At 44.5% G+C, this 21,751-nt stretch overlaps 1 protein-coding gene across 1 annotated transcript; it reads left to right on the forward strand.

Moving 5' to 3' along the window:
• Window positions 1-9,179: 9,179 nt before the first annotated feature.
• Window positions 9,180-20,864, forward strand: STC1 (stanniocalcin 1). Its single transcript, XM_025463078.3, has 4 exons — window positions 9,180-9,552; window positions 11,537-11,679; window positions 12,407-12,618; window positions 18,682-20,864. Exons 1-4 carry the CDS (start codon window positions 9,435-9,437, stop codon window positions 18,950-18,952), a joined length of 744 nt encoding a protein of 247 aa, XP_025318863.1. The 5' UTR covers window positions 9,180-9,434; the 3' UTR covers window positions 18,953-20,864.
• Window positions 20,865-21,751: the final 887 nt, after the last annotated feature.

Here is a 21,751-nt window from a genome sequence, read left to right on the forward strand (position 1 = left end):
CTGCACTCTCCCAGACTCATCAAAGCAGCCATTGTATTCCTCCTCCCCTTTTCTCAAGACAAGAAAATAACCCTCAATCAGATTGAGCTGTTCCCCAGCAAGAGGCAAGAGCAATTTCAATGGGACGGTGAAAGAAACGCAGACAAGGGTAACCCAGATAGTTTGGTTTTGCTGCAATATTTTGGATAGCCAGTAGCAAATTCAGCAGCGATCACCAAAAGAAGCAGTGTAGGGAGACAGCCAATGAGGAGCTGAACCCAGCAGAGAAATTCCAAAGGGAGCAGCACTCCTAAACATCTGGGCGCAGCCTGGTCTGACAACCCTGACTCATTGGTAGCAGCAGAGGATTTTCTAAGCTGGAAGAGAAATACCATTCTGGAGTGCCTGTGCTCCTTCCTTCCCTGCTCTGCTCCAACAGGCAATTTGGAAGAGTTTTTTATTCAGCTGAATATGCAGTTTTCAGGACCCTAAAGAGAAACCATCTTCCTAAATATACTTCTATCTGAATTGAGTGTTTCTGTTTTCTTCTGTAGAATCCCATTGGCTTGATTCATGTACTCTAGAGTCAGACAACCCAATGTTGAATCAATGCACTACTTCTCAATAACTGTGCTTTTTTGAACTTCACTTTGCTTGTAGGTATATGCATAATAACACCTGTGCTCTGCCATTGTTTTTAGATTAAATGAGATACTGGAGCCCTGTAGACCCTCAAGGAGAGGTCAGTCTAATTCAGAGTATAGCTTAAAGAAGTAGCTTGAGGCTACAGGGATAAAAGCTGGTCTATAAAAAATAAATTTATTATTAAAAAAAAAAAGCTGGTCTAGAACGGGACCAAGCTAAACTCAGAGGAGTTAAGTGGGAGCTAACCGGATTACAACCAACATACCCCAAAGTCAGTTCCGAGGAACACCTGTCCTGCAGGATGTTAGTAAGTATTACTCATAAAAAAGCTTTTTTTTTTCAACAATATCTTTGGGGTACATTGGACTACATAGTGTAAAAGCTTTATTATTGCAGGACTTCAACATGCTGATGCTCATGGCAAACCCCTGGTGCATTTCATAGGACCATTACCTCTTGGAACACACTGTAAGAAATGTTGATTTACACTAATGGGTGTGTGGGTCCTATCTGATAACTCCTTCTTAAACCAAAGGCTTAGATAGTACCCAGTGTCTATGAGCTCTTCAGGACTTAAAGATCACTAAAAACTAAGGAGAAAATCTGTTTTCTGTTTAACATATCATATAATATAAATATGCTTTTCTATTAAGATTGTATTTATTTATTTATGAGACACACACAGAGAGAGAGGCAGAGACACAGGCAGAAGGAGAAGCAAGCTCCCCTCAGGGAGCCTGATGTGGGACTCTATCCCAGGACTCCAGGATCATGACTTGAGCCAAAGGCAGACCCTCAACCACTGAGCCACCCAGGTGCCCCTATAAATATACTTTTAATGAAATACAGGTACATCATTATATGTGTGCCATATTGTGACTCACGGCTCCCTTAGAAGGAGAACCTAGAGTTTATAAGGCAATTAGTTACCTTAATAAGGGCCACACCTTTAAATCATGTATTACAGTGTGTGATGTGCACACACACACACACACATACACACACACACACTGAAGCTGGAGAAGTTCCAACCAATTAAGAATCAAAATTATAAACCAAAATTATAAACCATGTCCCCTGGCATGACAAGAGCGGTTGGATTCAATCACATAACACTGAGGTAGGTTGGAGATTCCCCTCCCCATCTTCCACAAGCCAGCAGAGCCCAAGCACTCAGTAGGGTCTGGATTCTTAACCGGATAGCAAATCCTTTTTGGCACCAGCCACGGAACCCTGCAGCAAAGCACAGCTTTTTCTCAGGAAGTCAACCCCTCCCCGTGAAAAGCCATTCAGGGGCACCTATTTTACAGCCAATGGCTTTGCATTCACCGCTTCTAAAGGAGCATGGTGCTTTCAGTGGCTCTTTCCAATTCATGGCAAAAGGCAACATTTTAAGGAGTGAGTGGGGGAAGGGGGTGGAGAGGGGCCGAAAGACAATCTTGGTTTCTAAAGATTTTCTAAAGAGATGGCATTTGTTGGAAAGAAGACACACAAGGAGAGGCACAAATTGTCAGAGTCTTGTTACTTGGAGGGAAGGCTTCTCCTTCACATCCTGCTCAGTCAGCCTGAGTTGAGAAGAGGAGCTCATGCATGAGGGCGACCACTGGGGCCCTAGGAGAAGTCACCCCGCATCCATGCACCTTTTTCTGAGATCCGGAAAGACATCTGGATTCAGGGGATGAAAAGTCTAAACTATCTGTCATTATGGAGGCCAAAAAATTAAAAAGTTAGGACTTCAAAACCCCCCAACATTGACTCTTCCATCAGATCAGTCTGTTTTTCAGGGTCTGTTTCATATCACGTTAGGATATTTTTCTCATTTCCAATGTTTGATTTTAAGTGTGCTCATTCTCGTTATTCTCTGTATTCTAAAAATCTGCTGTGAGTGACTTATACACCAAATGAAGGTTAAAGTCCCCCCCTCAGTACACACACACACACACACACACACACACACTCACAGAGGAAACTGCCCTTCCTTTGTTAATCTACAAGAGACCGGTAAAGACAATCAGTCACAACTGTGTGAAGAAATCATTATAAACACAAATATGAGAACATGCAATGAGAATATAATTAAAATTCGCTGTGTGAAAAGAATAATATTCTACTGCTCCACACTATTTTGAGCTAAATTTCCTTGCCTTAGCACAGCAACTCCCCTGATGACATTTTTGCCCTTAAGGATTTCACCACTTCCTCCAAAGCTCTTTTTCTCTCTCTCTCTCTCTTCCTCCCCCCTTCCTATTATTGTCACCAGAGAGTGGGGAATGACAAGTTCAAGGAAACGCTTGCCTTAAGGCCAGAGTGTGTTTCCTTTGCACTTGGATTTCCATTTATTCCACTAAATTTCCTTACAATTAATTTTTAAATGGGCTGAGAGAGTTCATTTCCCAAACAGCTGGCAAAAACCGTGTTCCATGAAAACAAACGAAATGGCACTTAGTGACCATTTTTGCTACCATTATAAAACCTTTACAGTATAAATTCTGACTCTGCATTCTGCACTTTATTACCCTGATATAGTAGTCAGAATCTGTTGATACTCCCATGATACCCACCCAGAGCCAGAAACTGGTTTATCTTAATTGCACTTTAGCCTAAAGCATATTAAATGCAACTTGATTATAAAATGCATTTGAATTGCCACAATAAATTTCTTGGCAAGATTTCCAAACATCAAGTAAAGAAATCTATAATCTCCTAGTCTGGCCCCTTTGCTGACTTGCCAGGTAACTTTGTATAAAGGCTGCTCCCTCTCCACATTCCCTTTTCTCAGCCAATAAACTAGTAATAATAGATTTGTCTAGCACTCAGGAATGGCTGCAAGACACTTCTTTATACTAAGATGGCATTTTGCGAACGGCAAGCTGGCTTTAGGCTAAATATGTCAGAATGATGCTTCAGCACAGGTTGTGGAAGCGGATTTTTTTAAATTTCTACTTCACAAACTCATTGGCATCTTCTATCAATCTCACTTTAGAGCTCACAGTTTAACACTGTGTATTTACTGCCTTGTGTCCAGGTCGGCGCCTCCATGCCTTGCCCCGCACCTCACTGTCTGTTCTTTCATAGGGCTAACACCATTCCCGGCATAGAGAGCTCAAAAAATATGCACTGATGGATGGATTGGTTGGCTGGAAGTGGTAAGCCCTGTTCTCCAACTGGAGGGGTCTGCATTAAGCACCAGGCGGAAGGCTTTCTCAGACATATGCAGTGTGACAGGTCTGCTCCAATCCCTGCATGTAACACAGTTCAAATATCTTCTTTACCAAGGTGTTTGGGGACAGGACCAAGAAGCCAGAGAGGACTCATGCCCCCACATCGACCTTGCACACTCCTCCCGGAAGATTTCCAATATAGGATAGGCACCAAAAAAGTGTCAGAAATAGAGTGAAAAGTTATTCAGCCTTGACCTTTGTCTAAGGACCACTGGAAGAAAGAATGCAAAGTAGAAAAATGGGTCAAAGAAGTTCCATTTTCTTGAGCAATGAGAAGCAATGCTCACTACCACCTGGAAATAGAATTTCTTTTTTAAAGCAAAGACCTCAAACAAATCCATGTGTGTTATCACCTGCCTGGAACAGTTAGGTACAGACGCTATCCTCCCATTAGCCCTGGGGCTGAACGGTTTTTAAAAACTTCCCTGCAACCTACTTCCCAACTAGCAATGAGAGGATGGTATATATTGCAAAACTTCCAAATATGTACCACCATGCTAGTCGGCAAGCTCACCAGCTAAATTACAGGAGTGCGCTTTTTTTTAATTAACCACAGAAATAAAGTTATCCCCCTTAAAAAGCATCCTGATGGCCTGAAACAATGGCCAATCTAACAAAACCGGGATTCACAACTTTTTTTTAATTTTAAGAGGCATCTCACTGTTGGTTCGAGCGCCCTCATGTGTCTCAACAGAGTAATGTCACTTTAGGCCTTCCAAAGGGCTGCAGGTAATGACAGATTCAATGACACACATACCCTCCTTCATCCTTGTTTCACTTTGCTTCAGGTGCCTCTTGTGAAACTGCAGACTATGAATTGGTCCTCTCTGATGTAAAGTGACTTCGTAACTTATACTGAAAGAATGGGAAGCCAATGTTCACAGAAGTGGGGGCTAATTTCAACTTGCCTGTTCTGGTTTAAACATGTTAGGTCATCCTGCCTATTTCTTTTTCCTCCCCCCACCCAGCCTGAGGGGTACTCTAAGCCTGCATGCCCCCTCCTCGAAGGTGGTGCTCACGCAACTGAAGAACAACCCAGAGTTACCTCTACAATAAGCAAATCTCAGGAGACCTAGCTCCATCGTCCTATGACCACAGGTAAGCCATTCTTCTCTCTGGGTCCTGAGTTCTTTCTCTGGGAAGAGAGAGGAATGGTTCTTTTCTCATAGATAAGAAGCATCTGCAGAAATGCCTGGCAGAGAGCAGATAGGCACCCAGTAAATGTTAATTGAATGCAAACCTATAAACTCTATTCCAACCCACTTGACGTATTACATTTCCAGAAAACAGATATTCTTCCTCAAATACAACATTCATGCGTTAAGAACTAGCTTGGGAATTCACGAAGAACAGAAAAAGGTCAAACACTTCTCTGCATTTCCCACAACACCTGACCTCGTGCCAGGCACTCAGTAGCCCTCCATAAACCAGTGGGGGTGGAAGGAGTTTGACCCCTTCATGTATTCTTTCTTTCTTTTTTTCTTTCTGGAGTTTAAAAGCAATCAAAGACAAATAAAGAGGCAAAGCTTCACTCAAGAATTTGAGACTGTCCACACAGAGAACCTGGTATCCTTATATAGGATAAAAATAAACATCCCTCCCATCCCACTTGTTCCTCCTTTTCCTTCTCCTTCTTTTTCTTGAGGTTCAGAAGGCATGACTTAACAGTCCAACCATACAGTCAGGGCCAGAATTCCCAAAGAAGAATAACAATGACACTCCAACCTTGGTCACTATGGCAGACCAGCCTCGATGGGCCCTGTACTCTCTTAACAAAAGAAACATTTATCAAGAATTCATGCTCCTGGTCTCCTCTCACCAAAAAGGCAAGGAGCCATTCACCACTTAGCTTTAAGCTAGCCAAATCCAACAAAGCTCCAGAGATTTTTGGCTTAATCTTCTCACTGAACTCATGCCAGCCTTGCACGGGCACAGCCAGGGCATCATCACCCAGCCTCAGGTGTTGGCAGATTCTCCCACCCACTTCTTTGCACTTTCCCTGCTCAGGGGCAGCGGTAAAGCCTCCCCTCCCCTTCCACCCACTGCACCTGAGGCACCTCCAACTCACAGGGTCAGGCTGGGGAAGGTTCCTCGTCCACCGGAAGTACAGTCAAGTTCCTTGGCTAGTTAAGTCTACTACTTTAATGAAGTCGGGAAGTGTCAGCTCAGCAGACATGTTAGATGATCTTGTCAACTATAAAGTCATAGGCAATAAATGAGGTGGGAAAAACTCTGATGTGTATGGTCTCCACTATCATTAAATTAGGAGAAAGGTTCCCCCCCCCCCACCAAGGGAGCTTCTTAGAATAATTGATATTTTCCATTTTCTTAAAAAAGGGCTCTCTTGTTTTTCTTCTCTTCCTCTCCTACTGCTACCATCATTGTCTAGGACATTGCTATCACCAGCTGATATTACTAACTAGTCTTATCACCTCCATTCTTTTCTTCTTCCAAACCATTATAAGGATGATCAAAAGATCTTCCCCAAACACTAACTTCAAAATATCCTTTAATAATTCCCATTCAAGAATGCTTAATGACTCCCTGATGCTTGCAGGATAAAATTCAAACTCAGAAATCTGCTCTTCAGACTCATCTACATTCTCTCATACCACCCAGAAGGTTTACAAAAGAACCAGTCATCACCACAGAGTTCCCAAGACTCTTCCATCATTGCTATATCAAAGGCTACGATAAGAGCACAATGATTGTGGACATTCAGATATCCTTGAGCTGAAGTCTAAGTACAAATGCCCAGCCTAAGTTTTACAACTTTTCTTCTTTGGGAAGAAACGTTATATCGGGCATTTCTACTTAGACTTCAGTTTCTTTCTTTGACATTCCCAAATGCACTGATGCTCATGCTAGTTACATTCACACCAACGTGGCTGCTATTGGATTTCTTCAGATGACAGCTTATCTGTCCTTGCGAAACACTGCGCACACCCGGCTGTGAACCTCCAGGCATGCGATAGTCAATGAGTGAAATAAGAGGGAACAATAAATCAACATCAGAGAAAACACAAAAGGCATCCTGACATTTGTAGGACACTGTGTTCTGGTGGGAGCACCAGATAATGGGGGAAAGAATGTGGACGGGAGAAATCATCACTCTACCCCTACAGAGCCAGTAGGCCAACATGGGGAAATTCCAGTCCAACAAGAGAAACAAACAGCATTGCCTCTAACAATGGGAAATGGTTAAGGAGGTAGAGAACTCTAAGAAACAGAAAGCAAGATCCTCAGGAAGAAAATGCATACATCTGTTCCCTTATTCTCCTTCTAGAAGGGAACATTGAACTATTACATGGCTTTGCCATACATCTACCACTCCTGCCTGAGGCAAAATAGACAATCTCTTTTTAAAAAATGAAATAATGATAGCTTTTTCCTAAATTCTTACAAAGCAATAATACCAGTTCACATCTTTTCCTTGAATACCCTTCTATGAAGGCTTCTCCACATCTCAACCCAATGTTGGCCAGGCCCTTCTCTTACGGAGCAAAGTCCTGACATCCTGACCTTTCAGGAAACACAACTGAGATTGACTACCTTTCCATCTTGACTGCAAGCTCAACAGCAGGAATCCTTACTTCTCCTTCTTCTGTATCTCTTCTCTGTTACCCTTCCATCCTCAACCCCCAGCATCCAGCTTAGAAGGTTTGAGAAATGCCAAGATTCAGTTAATCTAAACTAAAATGTATTTATCATTTAACGAATATGTGAACATTTCTTTTCTTGCCTTTAAATATTTCCTTTATCTCCTCCATCCTTTTTCCAGCAACCTTCATGCTTCCCAAATAACCTTTTCTTTTTTGGGGGGGGGGGTGCTATAATCACTCAGCACGCCCACTCCCCTCACACCTACAGAGCTGAATCTTGGTTTGTGGTTAGTAAAGTTGGCAATCTTTCTTCAACCTTTGAAGATTTTAGGATCTAAACTGAAACCACTGTGGCTTCGTTTCTTTGCAAGATCACCTTGTTCCCAGCTCTGTGAATCTCCAATGGCCCTTTCTCATTTACATCCTAAAATTTTGTAAAGGTTTTCTTCCTTCATTCCTTCACTTCACCCCAGCCCTTGATGCAATGACCAATTTTCTTTCTTTTTTTTTTTTTTTTTACTGTGGTAAATCCTTTCCTGGATTATCAGCCTTCTTCAAAAGTTGGGGACATGCTTCAGTGTTGCCTACTTATAAGAAAATATGAGCTTCTACACTAGGGATGATTTGTGATGCCACTGTAATTTCCCCATTAACTCTAGAGCTTATCAGTCTTCTTCTTACACATTCTGGTCTTTTCCTACACCTTCTTTCCAGTCCTGCCTGTCCCCAAACCCCTTCCCCACACTCAAGAAATAAATGGGTTTACCTAGCAGGTTTAGCCTTGCTTTGGCCAGCTTATTGTTTCAATGTGATTATGAAGTCCCTGAGCTTGAAAACACGGTGTGTTAATTTTCAAGCATTCACGATGTCTCCCTGTTGAGTGTAGAGTGTGGAGGTATGCATGTGTGTACCTATAGTAACTAATGCTCCTGGAGTTGGCAATCCTGCTGGTGACTAAAAAAGATGGACTCGAGGTTAATTTTTGTTACTGGAGAATCATAGTTTTAGAGATGAAAGTAATGCTAGACTCCAACGTGGACATTTCACAGATTTGAAAACAGAGGCAGAACAAGGTAAAAGGACTTGACCACAGTCATGTCAGTAGAGGATTTGGAGCCACAGCTCAGAGCTATCCTATCCCAGTCCATCAGGGCCCTTCCACTCATATATGTCCCTCCTCGGGGGCTCATATATGTGAATGAGAACTCCGGATGCCCAGAGTGCCGCAGACCTGTGGATATGTATGTGCCAACGAGATGGGGAGACAGCCCGGTGCGTGTAGCTTACAACATAGACAGTGTGCTGGTAAAATCAGACCAAAATTGCTATAAAGAGGCTAAATTAGAATTCAAAGAGACCACACAGCCCCATCCTGCTGATGCTGCTCATCCCTCCCCCCACCAGCTCATTCTTTTTTTAAAAAAGGATGGATTTCCAAAAGCACCTTGTTGAGATTTTCATCTGATTTTCCCTTAGTTCAATCAATACACAGTCATCCTTAATTCCGTGAAAATAGCTTTTCACACATCCATGCACACACTGTCACACACACACATGTAAAACATTGGCAGCAGGTACTTTTAATTTGCTGGAAAATATTTCTAAGAAGTCAAACAGCTCCAGCCCAATGAGCGTGCCCTCCGATTGGCTAGCCAAACCAGTTGAGGGACCTGATTGGTCCCTGATCCTAAGGACCGATAAGAACGGCTATAAAATCCCTGGGTGCAGCTCTTGGGTCCCCAGTTTGTAAAAGCCAGAGGTGCAAGAAGCAGCCACTGCAGCAGCAGCAGCAGCAGCAGCAGCAAGCAGCAGCAAGCAGAAGCAGCAGCAGCATCAGCAGCAACAAAAAAAAAAAAAATCCTCATCAAATCCTCACCTAGGCTTTCAGTGTATCCAGATCCACATCTTCACTCAAGCCGGGAGAGGGAAAGAGGAAAGGGGGGGAGGAAAAAAAAAACCCAACAACTTAGCGGAAACTTCTCAGAGAATGCTCCAAAACTCAGCAGTGCTTCTGGTGCTGGTGATCAGTGCTTCTGCAACCCATGAGGCGGAGCAGAATGATTCTGTGAGCCCCAGGAAATCCCGGGTGGCAGCTCAGAACTCAGGTAAGCGGCAAACCCAGGACCGGTTTCTCCCCCAAAGAGCTGTCCTCATTTGCCTCTCGCTTTTGCAACTGTGTCTGTGACGGCTGATCTTGATAATAAATGTGCTTCATGCCTGATGGCAATAAACTGCCAGTGTAATCCAATAGCCTTAGGAAGTGGAGCTCCTTTGTTTAATAAATTGCATGCAACTAACGAAGAAGCTGGGCGCTCTGCTGAGGGTATTTCATTGCATAAGCCTAGCCTGATTGCCTGAAATCTGGCACGTACCCTCTTGGGGGAGGGGGGGAAAGGGGGCGGGGGAAAGGCTTGAATGTTGGCATGCTTCAAAGCGCTCTCTATACTTTCTAGAAGCTGAAGCTGGTCTTAAGGTGAGACATGATTTGTCTGATGCTGCCCCCTTCCTTCACCCTTAGGACCCCATAACTGGGCTTCCCTGCCCCTTCAGGCAACACACAGAAAGCTCCCTCTGCAGACAGATTTACAGAACCATAGCCCTCCAGTCTGACAAATCCTGGGCAGATGCAGAGAAAACCCTGCACATCCCACCCCTGACACTGCTCCTTCTCTTCCTCCCAGCTTTCTTGCGCTTCATTCAGCTGCCGGTGCTGCCTGGGGCCAGAGGGACCCTCAAAAAAAAAAAAAAAAGAGTATTTGTGAAACGTAGCAGCAGTTCCTTCAAGAGGAAGGTCTCACTCTGGTTCTGACTCCCAGAGCAGTTAATTGTGTATTATCTTGGCCTCCAGAGGAAGGGAGTCCTTAGGAAGCCGGTACTAACACCTCTGCCTTCTGACTCCACTTGTCCGGCCTGCTGCTCTAGCATTACTGCCCCCACTCCCCCAACTGTCAGCAAAGATCGGATCGCAGGTGTCCAAATGCTGCAGACAACGCTCCCCTCCAAAGAGCACAGGTCCCTGCCCAGAGGAGGGCTTTGCTTCACTTCCTTTTGTACTTAGTTGCTATAGAAATGCAGTGATTCACAATTCGAGCTTGCCTAAAACAATAGCAACCCTAATGCATATTAAAACTGCTTAAAGCAAAGTTATAATTTGAACCCGTGGAAATATATAATTAGGGAAATGACTTGTAACATCCCAGAGGCTGCGGGTGGTGGGAGGGGGAGGGGAAGCCTAACCGAACCATGCTTTTGATCTCAGAGGAGAATCCTATGGTATGAAGGCTGCAGATCATTTCTTGCCGAGCTGCTTGCCAGAACACCCCCCTTCTGTAGGAGAGAAATTACTTTTATGGGAGATCTTATCCAGAATGTAGAAAGCCTCATTCAAGTTCTTTGCGGTTTTTCTTCCAGTCTTGCACAAGGGGTGCCTTGCCTTGTTATTCCACACCTGTGTTTCTCTTTTAAAAAAGCAATGGCTTTTAATATGAGAGAGATTATGCATCCTATGGTGGGGGTTGGGATGAAACAGGAATGGACCAGATCCCTTTCTGCCGGTCTGAAGGTAAGTTAAAAGCCCTAGATCGGAAGGGTCTCCAGATGAACTCCTGGCAAATTCTTTGCCACCTAGGCTAAAATTCCATTCTTATTACTCTGGAGTGCATTTTCAGGAAGCCAAATGGACTCCCTGGCCCTTCCACTTCCTAAACTTGACCACCAGCCCTTGCCTCCTGCCTTCCCATGCTTTTGGGGCTCTAGGTGATGCCCTTGGATCCTGCAGAGCTGCTTGGAGCGCTGTGCATTCCGCAGCCTCTGGTCTTAACTTCTCCAGCCACCAGAATTGTATGTAATGGGTGAGACCAAGAGGGAAAACTCACGCCCTCTCTCTCCTTTCATGGGCTCTCACTCTCATAAGCAAAAAGATCTGCCTGCCCGAATCTTTCTGCTCCTACCCTCTCTGGATGGGGCTATCCACGGGCCCCCTGGCGGATGTCTAAGTTCTTCCGACCCCATGTCCTTGAATTTGCCACCTTGACCCCTCTGAATCACCCTCATCATCTGACCCAGATTGGGTGGATTTGTCTCTTTTAGCTGAAGTGGTTCGCTGCCTCAACAGTGCTCTGCAGGTTGGCTGCGGGGCTTTTGCATGCCTGGAGAACTCCACCTGTGACACAGATGGGATGTACGACATCTGTAAATCCTTCTTGTACAGCGCTGCTAAATTTGACACTCAGGTAATCAGACCTTGACCCATGCCTCCCATTGGATGCCTGTCTTTAACAGTGTGTTAGACTATTGTTCTTGGGAGCCAGGCTTGTGAGGAAGCTGCGCTGCTTCGCAGCCTCCTCAGTCTACACGCTCAGCTCCAGCGTGTGCATGCGCACACATGCACACACACACACACACACACACACACACACACACACGGGTGCGATTTTGGCCAGAAAGCCGGTTCTATACAAGACACTTCCCACCCACTCTAATGCACGACTGTACCACGCTGACAGAGGCTGTCTTAAGGGAGGGGTGATGAGCAAAAAAATCTTTGCCTCTTCAAGAGGAAAGAGAAACGTTCTTCTAACAAAGAAGTTCTCCTCACTGTATGACCTAGCACACTGGCTTGTGAGTTATCAAAGTCTCAATCCTAAGAAGACAAAGCCATATTTTGGCTATTTTTAAGCTGCAGGGTGGTGGATTATGGTTCATCTCTCCCCGCCCCCCACCAACCCCCCCACCCCGGCCAGTCTCACTATGTCTATGGAGCTGAATTTTGAAGGTAGTCAAAGAGAGTGGGGACATTTTTTTTATCCTGGTCACGGTGTACAATTTTCTCATTGTGAGGACCTGCAGATGGCCATGAGACAGTGCCAAGGCAAGCCCCCTTAAGTTCCACATATTGTATGCCCTGTCCTCTCTGGTCAGCTCGAGCTAAAGCTTCTCCTCCTACCCCTTGCCTGGCAGGGAAAAGCATTTGTCAAAGAGAGCTTAAAGTGCATCGCCAATGGGGTCACCTCCAAGGTCTTCCTTGCCATTCGGAGGTGCTCCACTTTCCAGAGGATGATTGCTGAGGTGCAAGAGGAGTGCTACAGCAAGCTGAATGTGTGCAGTGTCGCCAAGCGGAACCCCGAAGCCATCACCGAGGTCGTCCAGCTCCCCAATCACTTCTCCAACAGGTACAGAATGAGTCCGCTTTTTTGCAATGGGGCAGGGGGAGGGGGAGAGGCGGGGCGTTGGCAGAGCCAGACACAGAAGGGGGTTAATTGCCACAGTCATGATCTTATTTTAGCTTGCAGCCTTCCCAGCTTTTGCAGGAAAAATATGTTTGTGATTGGTTGTGACAGTTTAAGCAGCCTGGATTTTTTTTTTCTCACTGTTATAGGAAAAGTCTTTCCATGCAGCTAATAGAAAGCTTCATCTGCAGCATCCCTGGGTGCATTTTCATTGTCAGTTTCTCACCATAAGCATGAAGGGAATTGGAAGTTTATGGAAACAAGCATTTGAGACATCAAATTTGGCTGAAATTATGGCTATGCACTGTAAAATTGGCCATTATTAAAACGCTGGTCAAATGTCATAATGCAGAATTTTTAATCTGCATGTGTTCTGAGCCGGTCCCATGCTCACACAGGTATTTCAGTAGGTAGCCCAGAGTAAGCCATGTCACTCCACTGGAACTGGGATTTCCTTTGTGAAAAGTGAAATGGCTGGACTAGATGATTCCCATGTTCCCTCCCAGGCTTATATTATTCCTTTCTCTAGTTCAAGATTTCCTGGAATGGTGTTCTGGTGACCGCTCAGTCACATTTTCATCTCAGTATTCTCACATGACCCAAAGCCGCTGAATTAGTCATATCTGAGCCCTGGCCTTCCTGTGCCACTGGCTCACTGTCTTTACCAGCCAGGAGTTAACACCCAGGCTGACATGAAGAGGGCTGACACCCTCATTCTAAGGCCTACAGGGTTTCTCAGCAAGACCTGGGCTTCCCCATCTGTGATCAAGTTAAGAGAGGTGTCCATGGGGCTGGCGTGGAGGTATGGCAGGGGCAGGGAGGGCAGGATGAGTTCAGCCTGCTGTGATGCTCCACAGCCCAAAACTTGACTCCCAGGCCTGAAGCACTAGGATGCTTTGACTCTGCAGCCAAATCTGCAAATACTGACAAAGATCAGTTCTATTGCATGTTACCCAGACCATCTGAGAGCTAACACAGACTTCCCTGATTAATTTTCAAGCCAGGTGCTGCCACCCTTCTTCCAACAGTGGCAACAGCCTGTTCCTCCTGGGGCTGACCAGCAGTTTAGTCATGCACATATATGCAACTTATCAAAAGACAGGAAAAGTAGTTCTTCCTTAGGGAAATGCTAAGACCCCTGACATTAAAACTTTGTAAAATTTCTGATTCACACCTAACTACACATTAAGGCTCTTCAGAACCTCAGGTCAATTTATAAAAATCGGTTGTTCAGTACTCATTGGGTCCTAACTGATTTTCTCAGAACGAGAAAGTCAAATCCACCATTTATCTTAAATGGCCTATCTCTTTAGAGATATCTCTATCTCTATCTCCTCAGTCTTAATATTCTCCTAAGAAGATTCTGGTTACATCTGAAGAAAAAAAAAAAAAAAAAAAAAAAAACCTGGCTAATTGTCGGAGACTCCCTTCACCATAAGGAAAAAAAAAAAAAAACAGAATTCTTAGTAGACAGGGGCTAGGGACAAAGTATGCATTTGTGTGTCAGCTGGGGCAGGGGGGAAGGGGTACGTTAGCAATGCCATTATTATAAATCTAGATCTTTAAGGATCCTATGGCAATTTGTGACTTACAGTATGGCATGTAACTAATTTTAAGTCAATATGAACCTCTCTATTTCAACTGAGATCATATCTTCCATTATGAAGGGAGAGGTCTTATAGAGAGGATGATCTAGAATCTGGAGTGGTGATCCTAAGTATCTAAGAAGAGACTAATAATAAGAGTTTTTAATGCAGGCTACAGTTCCTTTCAGCTGGGGTCTCCTTTTGTACCACCTTTAGCAAATGGTCACAAGGAGTCTTGTTTTCTCCCTTCTCCACCACAGAGAAATCACACTTATTAGGAAAGTAGGGAAAAGTGGCCATCCCTTGAAGACCAGAATCTTCCATGCAGCTCTTTCTTCAATTATTTCACTTCAACTGGCTAATATTATTCCTGCTCAGAACTGTAGAGATTTCCGGTTCCCTGCTGGGCCTGACTTGCTCTATTTAAGCTCCTCACTCTCCTGAAACATCCTGCTTTCCCAGCCTCTGCCCCACCACAGATACACACTAAGTTGTGCCAGTTGGCACAGAATTGTGAAGGGAAGTAGTTACAGGTTCATTCCACCTTCCTGTGACTTATCTAGCATGAGATTTGGGCCTGGGAGAATCCAAAAGCCTGTGAGTGGACCAAGAGCCAGAACAGGGATGTTTTCCATGACAGAAATCCACTCCGAAGAGAAAGGATAGCTGGATGTCCCCCTGGCTGAATTTGCAAACTGCTCTCTCAACCATGAGGGAAAGCAGGCAAAATTGATCAGACAAGCTGAGCAATGTGAGGCTTGGGAAGAAATCAGACCAATCCAGATCCAGAGTGGGAAAACTGACGAAGCTTCCAGCTCTCTAGGGCATGGATAGGGAACAGGAAACAGAAGAATAATATTGATCAAGGGAAACAAAGGACTATTTATAAACCCTCACACAGAACGTTCCTAGGCAGTATGTGTGTATTTGGGTAAGCATGGCTGAAACAGTAGCTATGGAGAATATCTGATCTTATTCTTTACCAAGAAAAAAAAAAATCAGTGATGGAATTTTCAAAGTGGGAAAAAGAAACATGCTTTTAAAGGTCCTTCCAGGCTGGGTGATCAGAACACTTAGCCCATCAAGTCCCTTCACCCTATAAAGGTGAAGAAAGGAATCTTCCTAAATAGTTCTAAGTCATCCTGCAGAGGATGGTCCTGAAGCAGACCTGCACCATCTTTGTTAAATTAAGAAGGAATATAGATATAGATATAGAATAGATATAGATGATATAGATATATCAAATCCCAGAAACATAGAATGTCATAGCTGGAGATGGTCACAGAGGTTATCTAGACTAAACGCCTCGTCTTACTGATTTAAAGAACAGAGGCCTGGAGAGGGACATGACCCACTGAAGGTCACCCAGTGAGTGAATGACAGGGTTGAGTCTAGAATGCATGTGGCCTTGAGCCAAACCATCTGATTCCTACTTCAAAAATGGCAGTCGGTAAAACCTATAGGAAATATCCACAATCCAAACAGAATAAAAATAGAAAAAAAATAGAATACCAAGGAGAATTGAATAAATGGGCCCGAGGGCAATCAACAATTACATTTGTGTACATTCTCTTCTCAAAGAGAAGGCACATCTTACCAACAGCTATAGTAACATGAACAGTTGGTACAAGATGGTGCTTGGTAAATATGTGACAATTGCCAAGTCAACTTTCGCTCAAGACACAATCTTTTAAATAATCTCACTTGGTGACTTCTAGATAAGAAACGTCTGTCTCATTAATCCACACAATCCCAGAGGTCAGCACCCTTACTGTGTATTACAGCCCTTAATGGAGAGGCACAGGATTAAACTCTCACTCACTCTGGCAAATGATGCTGCCATCATGGCAGTCAGACAGGTTGACAGGTTTCCCAGACTTGGAGGAGCTGCTAATGGAGCCGTGGACATCTTTTATTCCAACAAGCCCTCTTAGCCTACCCTTGTTGGGTTTGCAAAGCTCCATGAGAGAAGCTAAGGGTAGATCTGGGGAGAGTCACTAAGGGTAGTCAAGCTGGCAAGGCGATCATTGAGAAACTCCAACAACAGGTGTCATACCCGGGCAAGCAGAGAAAGCAAGAGGAAAGACAGAAACCCTCACAGAGGGAAAGTAAGTGCTTTGACAAAGTGGGGCCCACGGGACACATGTGGCCTTGAAGAGGCAAGGCTAATGACATGAGCTTAGTTTCCTTACTGGTGTTCACCTTCATCATCCAGGCAAGAGCTTCCAATGTTGAGCTAAGGAAAGACCGTCTTCCACAGTTCATCTGGTGGGGGTTGGAGGGATGGCAATCTCTCATGGACAGTTCTTTCTAGAGGTGGAAGGGTTAACTTCTAAGTTATAAAGTCCTGGTTGGGGGTCAGGAGGGTGAGAGATCAGAAACCTTATTCTCTAAGATCTAATCACCCTGTGAAGTAGACACAGAGATCAAGGGGACCCATGTCCTCACAGAGCCCAAGAGTAAAGAGGTGCCTGGGGATCTATGTGGGTGGGTAGATATCTGAAGCTGTTGGTACAAAGTCGTTTATTCTCAGTTTTTCCAAAACCCTCTTTCTCCCCATTTCCCCATCCAAGTGAGATCTGCTTTGACTCATGTGCTTTATAATTCCAAAGGGTTGGAAAATGTGTTTCTGTGCCAGAGAATCCCAATTTTAACAACAGCTGGATATAATCCTCCCTCGTGGGAGGGGTAGAGCCAGGACTATGTCCGAGACCCAGACAACAGCACTTCTCTTTCGGCCCCCAGCTTCATTCTGCTCACTCACAGAAGGGTGACCGCTCTGCTTCATTACCCGTGTTCCACTCTGTTTACCGTACATCCTTGAAAGGACCTCTCTGGGGGGTTAAGTTATTCTGGAAGGATGTTTGATCCTGTGCTCTGTGAGGTGAGTTAAAAATAAACAGGTTTCTTTTCATGGAAGATCTTGTGGCCCCAGTGACCCGCAGGCTCCTCTGGGGAAAGAGTCTCTCCACATAAATACTGTAGGTCACTGTCATCGGGAGAGTCTCTTATTAGTGAACACAGAGCTAATGGGTTTTGACAAGTGCCACCTCAAAACGGAAGAAACACATCCCAACTCAAATTGGAAAATGCCCTGAACTGTCTCCCCAGTGAATAGGACAAGTAATTCATATGCTGTCCATATCAGACAGTCTGTTTCTGAGCCATAACACTTAGCTGCAGTGTTTGGTTCCCCCCAAAGAACTTACACCTAAGATGAAGGTGATTTATACCAAACACCAGGTTCTTTGGTAAAACTAACCACACCTTCTTCTAATTTCTCTTCCTGGAATCATGACTTATTAGAGAGAATTGTTATTTCTACAACTCCCCATTTAGCCTGTGGCCATAGAATAAATCGACGGATGGACCATGAGCAGGGAGCAGAGCCCTAGGACAGTGGCACATGAGGGTTCCAAAGAATAAGGACGCAAATCCTGCCTTTAGTAAGTTAGCAGTCGAGCAGGGAAAACCAAACCGTCGCCAGCCCATGGAATGCTGACCTGTGTGATGCTAACCTAGAATCCTTAAAATGCTCAAAAAAAGGAAGAGGCCAGCAAAAGCTAGAGCAGTGGGAGAAGGCTTTGGAATTGTTGGAACAGAAACCATCAAGGACCACCAGTCCTTCCATTTCAGGATCCCCATTGCCCGGCATCTGGCCTTCTGACTACAGTGTACCTTTGAAGGAACACTGAGAAAGAGATCAGTCAATGGCCATTAGCAAGGCTAGCTGAGTGATTTGAGTAGAAAACCTGCACAATCCACTGGAGGAGGCAACGGCCTCCTTTAAAAATAGAAATTGAGTCCGAATACATGCTCATGTGCCCATCCACCTGCACACACACCACCCAGCAAAGGGCAGATTGCAAAGATGTATCAAAATACCCGCAAATTCACATGAGTGACTGTTCATGAAACAGTCTCAGCAGGCCTGGGCTCACCTCATTACATTTGACTAAGTCCTGTTTCTACCACTAACCTGTCATATGACCTTAGACAAGTCGCTTCTGCTCTCCTGCCTTTGTTTCTTCTCTGTAAAATGAGACGAAGGGAAAGAACCAAAGGATGATCTCTGTGATCCCGTCCAGCTAGATGATGGGGTGTTTCTAAAACGGTGAGACATCGTGGGCAGCTTGATTGTTCACAAAGTGTGACCTAAGTCTGCCAAGCATTAAACACAAAGACGGGAGCTGTTTCACGTCATGTGGCAACTCCAGGAAGCACATGCACTAAACTAAGAAGACAGCGCATGAAAGTTCGAGGCGAAAGCCATCTTCAGCTGATGAACTATCTGGATTTGCATGGTCTGGCCATCTGGATGGGGGGTTGGGCTGTTGGCCTCACCTGGGCTGAAAGGCCAGGCCTCGCCTTGCCCTCTCTGATTGACTATTTGTCCCCTGTGCTCTCTTTCCCAACACAGATACTATAACAGGCTCGTTCGAAGCCTCCTGGAATGTGACGAAGACACAGTCAGCACCATCAGAGACAGCCTGATGGAGAAAATTGGGCCCAACATGGCCAGCCTCTTTCACATCCTGCAGACGGATCACTGTGCCCAAACGCACCCGCGAGCTGACTTCAACAGGAGGCGCACCAGCGAGCCACAGAAGCTGAAAGTCCTCCTCAGGAACCTCCGAGGTGAGGCGGCCTCTCCCTCCCACATCAAACGCACCTCCCACGAGAGTGCATAAGCAGGGAGAGGTATCCACAGCCTCGCCAGATTAGCATCATTTTAAAGGTGTTCGCACACCGACTTTGAGTGTACTGTGCCTGGTTGGATTTTTTTTTTTTAAGTAGTTCCTATTTTCTATTCCCCTCCCAGAAAATTGCATGAAACGAGGCTTCTGTAATCAATATCCCAACATTCTGCGATGGCAGCGTTCCCCCCAGACAGATTATGTGTGATCCTCCTGCCTCTAGGCGGGAGAAAGTACCCTCTTCTCTCATATTCCTCCACCATGTCTTTCCCCGGGTCCCCTCAAACTCCTCTCAAACACAAAGCATTCGCATAAGGCCCAGTCATTGTCATTGGAAGCTGTGGAACCCTTTTAGGATGGTTGCCCCAGTAGAGTTAGCTGACGAGAAGCATCTTAATTTAAATGCATGTCTTCAATGCTCATAAAAGTGTTAAATGGAATTCGTGTGATGAATCTGTGCTGGCCATGGACGAATATGAATGTCGTGTTTGAATTCTTGATCTCTCACGAGCTAGTGTCTTACGGTCTTGATCCCTCCGGTGTGTAATTCCCTTTCCAACACATTTACCAAATTGCTCAAGCCTGGCTCTTCCACCGGGCTTTGGGCCTGCATCTTCTTGCATCTAATGAAAAACAAAAAGCTAACATCTTTATGTACTGTAACTGCTCAGAGCTTTAAAAGTATCTTTAACAATTGTCTTAAAACCAGAGAATCTTAAGGTCTAACTGTGGAATATAAATAGCTGAAAACTAATGTACTGTACATAAATTCCAGAGGACTCTGCTTAAACAAAGCAGTATATAATAACTTTATTGCATATAGATTTAGTTTTGTAACTTAGCTTTATTTTTCTTTTCCTGGGAATGGAATAACTATGTCACTTCCAGATATCCACATAAATGCTCCTTGTGGCCTTTTTTATAACTAAGGGGGTAGAAGTAGTTTTATTCAACATCGAAACTTAAGATGGGCCTGTATGAGATAGGAAAAACCAACAGGTTTGTCTGAAGGACCCCAGGTAAAATGTTAATCTCCCAGCCCACCTCAACCCAGAGGCTACTCTTGACTTAGCTCTATCCTGAAACGGCTCTGTCACGTCCAACTGGGAATTACAGAAACCAAAAAGAGCATCCCTTTGGGCTTGGACCACTTATAGTGTGCTAAGGCCTACTCTGTCTTAGGAAGTGGCAGTTCTTGACTCGCCACCTTTCATCGGTGCCCGATCGATCCTCTGGCAAACCGATGATGGTGCGGGAGACTTTCCATGAAATCAGTCAGGAACGAGTCAATCAGCCTTTGGGTCTTCAGTTACGGGGACTTGGGGCTGAGGGGATATAAAGAACCCTGGGCTGTCCAGCCTTAATAGACTCCTCTTACATTTTTGTCCTGTAGCACGCTGCCTGCCAAAGTAGTCCTGGCAGCTGGGCCATCTCTGTAGGATCGCAAAAAAAAAAAAAAAAAAACAAAAAAAAAAAAAAGGAAAAAAAATTGAAAAAAAATAGAAAAAATAAAAAAAATAAAAAAAATAAAAAAAAAAAGAAGGAAAGAGGAAAAACAGAGCTGGTGGTTTGATTATTTCTGCCGTGATGTTTACAAGATGGCAACCACCAAAGCCAAATGAGTAACCTATCTATGAACAACAGTAGTTTCTCAGGGTCACTGTCCTTGAACCCAACAGTCCCTTAAGAGCGTCACTGCCCACCAAAGGTCAATGTCAAGGGAGGAAGAGGGAGGAGGGGTAGAACTGTAGGGGCCGCTCCAAACTCACTTCAGTAGAAACTATTGGTGCTTGCCTCTCACTAGGTTAAACTCAAGATCTGACCAAACCGAGTGATAGGGATCCTGGTGGGAGGAGGGAGGGCACATCTCCAGGAAAAAAAAAAAAAAAAAAAAAAAAAGTGAAAAGCAATACAACTTTACCATAAAGCCTTTAAAAGCAGTAACGTGCTGCTCAAGGACCAAGAGCAATCACAGCAGACCCAGCAGCAGCAGCAGCAAGCACAGGAGCTGCTGCCTGTCTCCACACAGCCTCTAAGCGTGCTGACATCAGATTGTTAAGAGCATTTTTATACTCAGAACTGTCCCATCCCCAGGTCCCCAAACATATGGACACTGCCTTAGCCTCTTGGAAATCAGGTAGACCATACGCTAAGTTGACTCTCCACACCCCCCCACCCTTCCCTTCCTGGTACCCCACTCCCACCCCAGGCAAGGCTGACTTCTCCGAACCAGAAAAGCTACTCAAGTTTGTGTGTCGTGTCCATTTCGCAAACCCACGAAGCCAGGACCCCAATGCGACAAGTAGTTCACGAGTATTCCTAGCAAAATTCTGTCTTACTTCAGTCCAGTAGATTCTCTCTCTCTTTCTCTTTTTTTTTTTTTTTTGCTGTGATCTCTTCAAACCGTGGTACCCCCCTTTGCTCCCCACAGTAATTCTTCTATATGTATCTGTAATACATATATCTACACATATGGAAAGAAGCAGTTCTCACGATGTTGCTAGTTTTTTGCTTCTCTTTTCCCCATCCCATCCCACTCCCTCCAACTCCCTTTTAAACTTCCAAAGCTTCGTCTTGTGTTTGCTGCACAGAGTGATTCGGGGGCTGACCTAGACCAGTTTGCATGATTCTCCTATTGTGATTTGGTTGCACTTTAGACATTTTTGTGCCATTATATTTGCATTATGTATTTATAATTTAAATGATATTTAGGTTTTTGGCTGAGTACTGGAATAAACAGTGAGCATATCTGGTATATGTCATTATTTATTGTTAAATTACATTTTTAAGCTC

The sequence above is a fragment of the Canis lupus genome, chromosome 25 (assembly GCF_003254725.2).
Source record: "Canis lupus dingo isolate Sandy chromosome 25, ASM325472v2, whole genome shotgun sequence".
Classification (NCBI taxonomy): Eukaryota; Metazoa; Chordata; class Mammalia; order Carnivora; family Canidae; genus Canis; species Canis lupus.

Bases quoted from the DNA above. Each gene is read 5' to 3' on its own strand.
- STC1 (XM_025463078.3), top strand. From the start codon at position 9,435: ATGCTCCAAAACTCAGCAGTGCTTCTGGTGCTGGTGATCAGTGCTTCT. The intron at 9,553-11,536 runs GTAAGCGGCAAA...TGTCTCTTTTAG, and splicing joins GGTGGCAGCTCAGAACTCAG to CTGAAGTGGTTCGCTGCCTC. The intron at 12,619-18,681 runs GTACAGAATGAG...TTCCCAACACAG, and splicing joins CCCAATCACTTCTCCAACAG to ATACTATAACAGGCTCGTTC.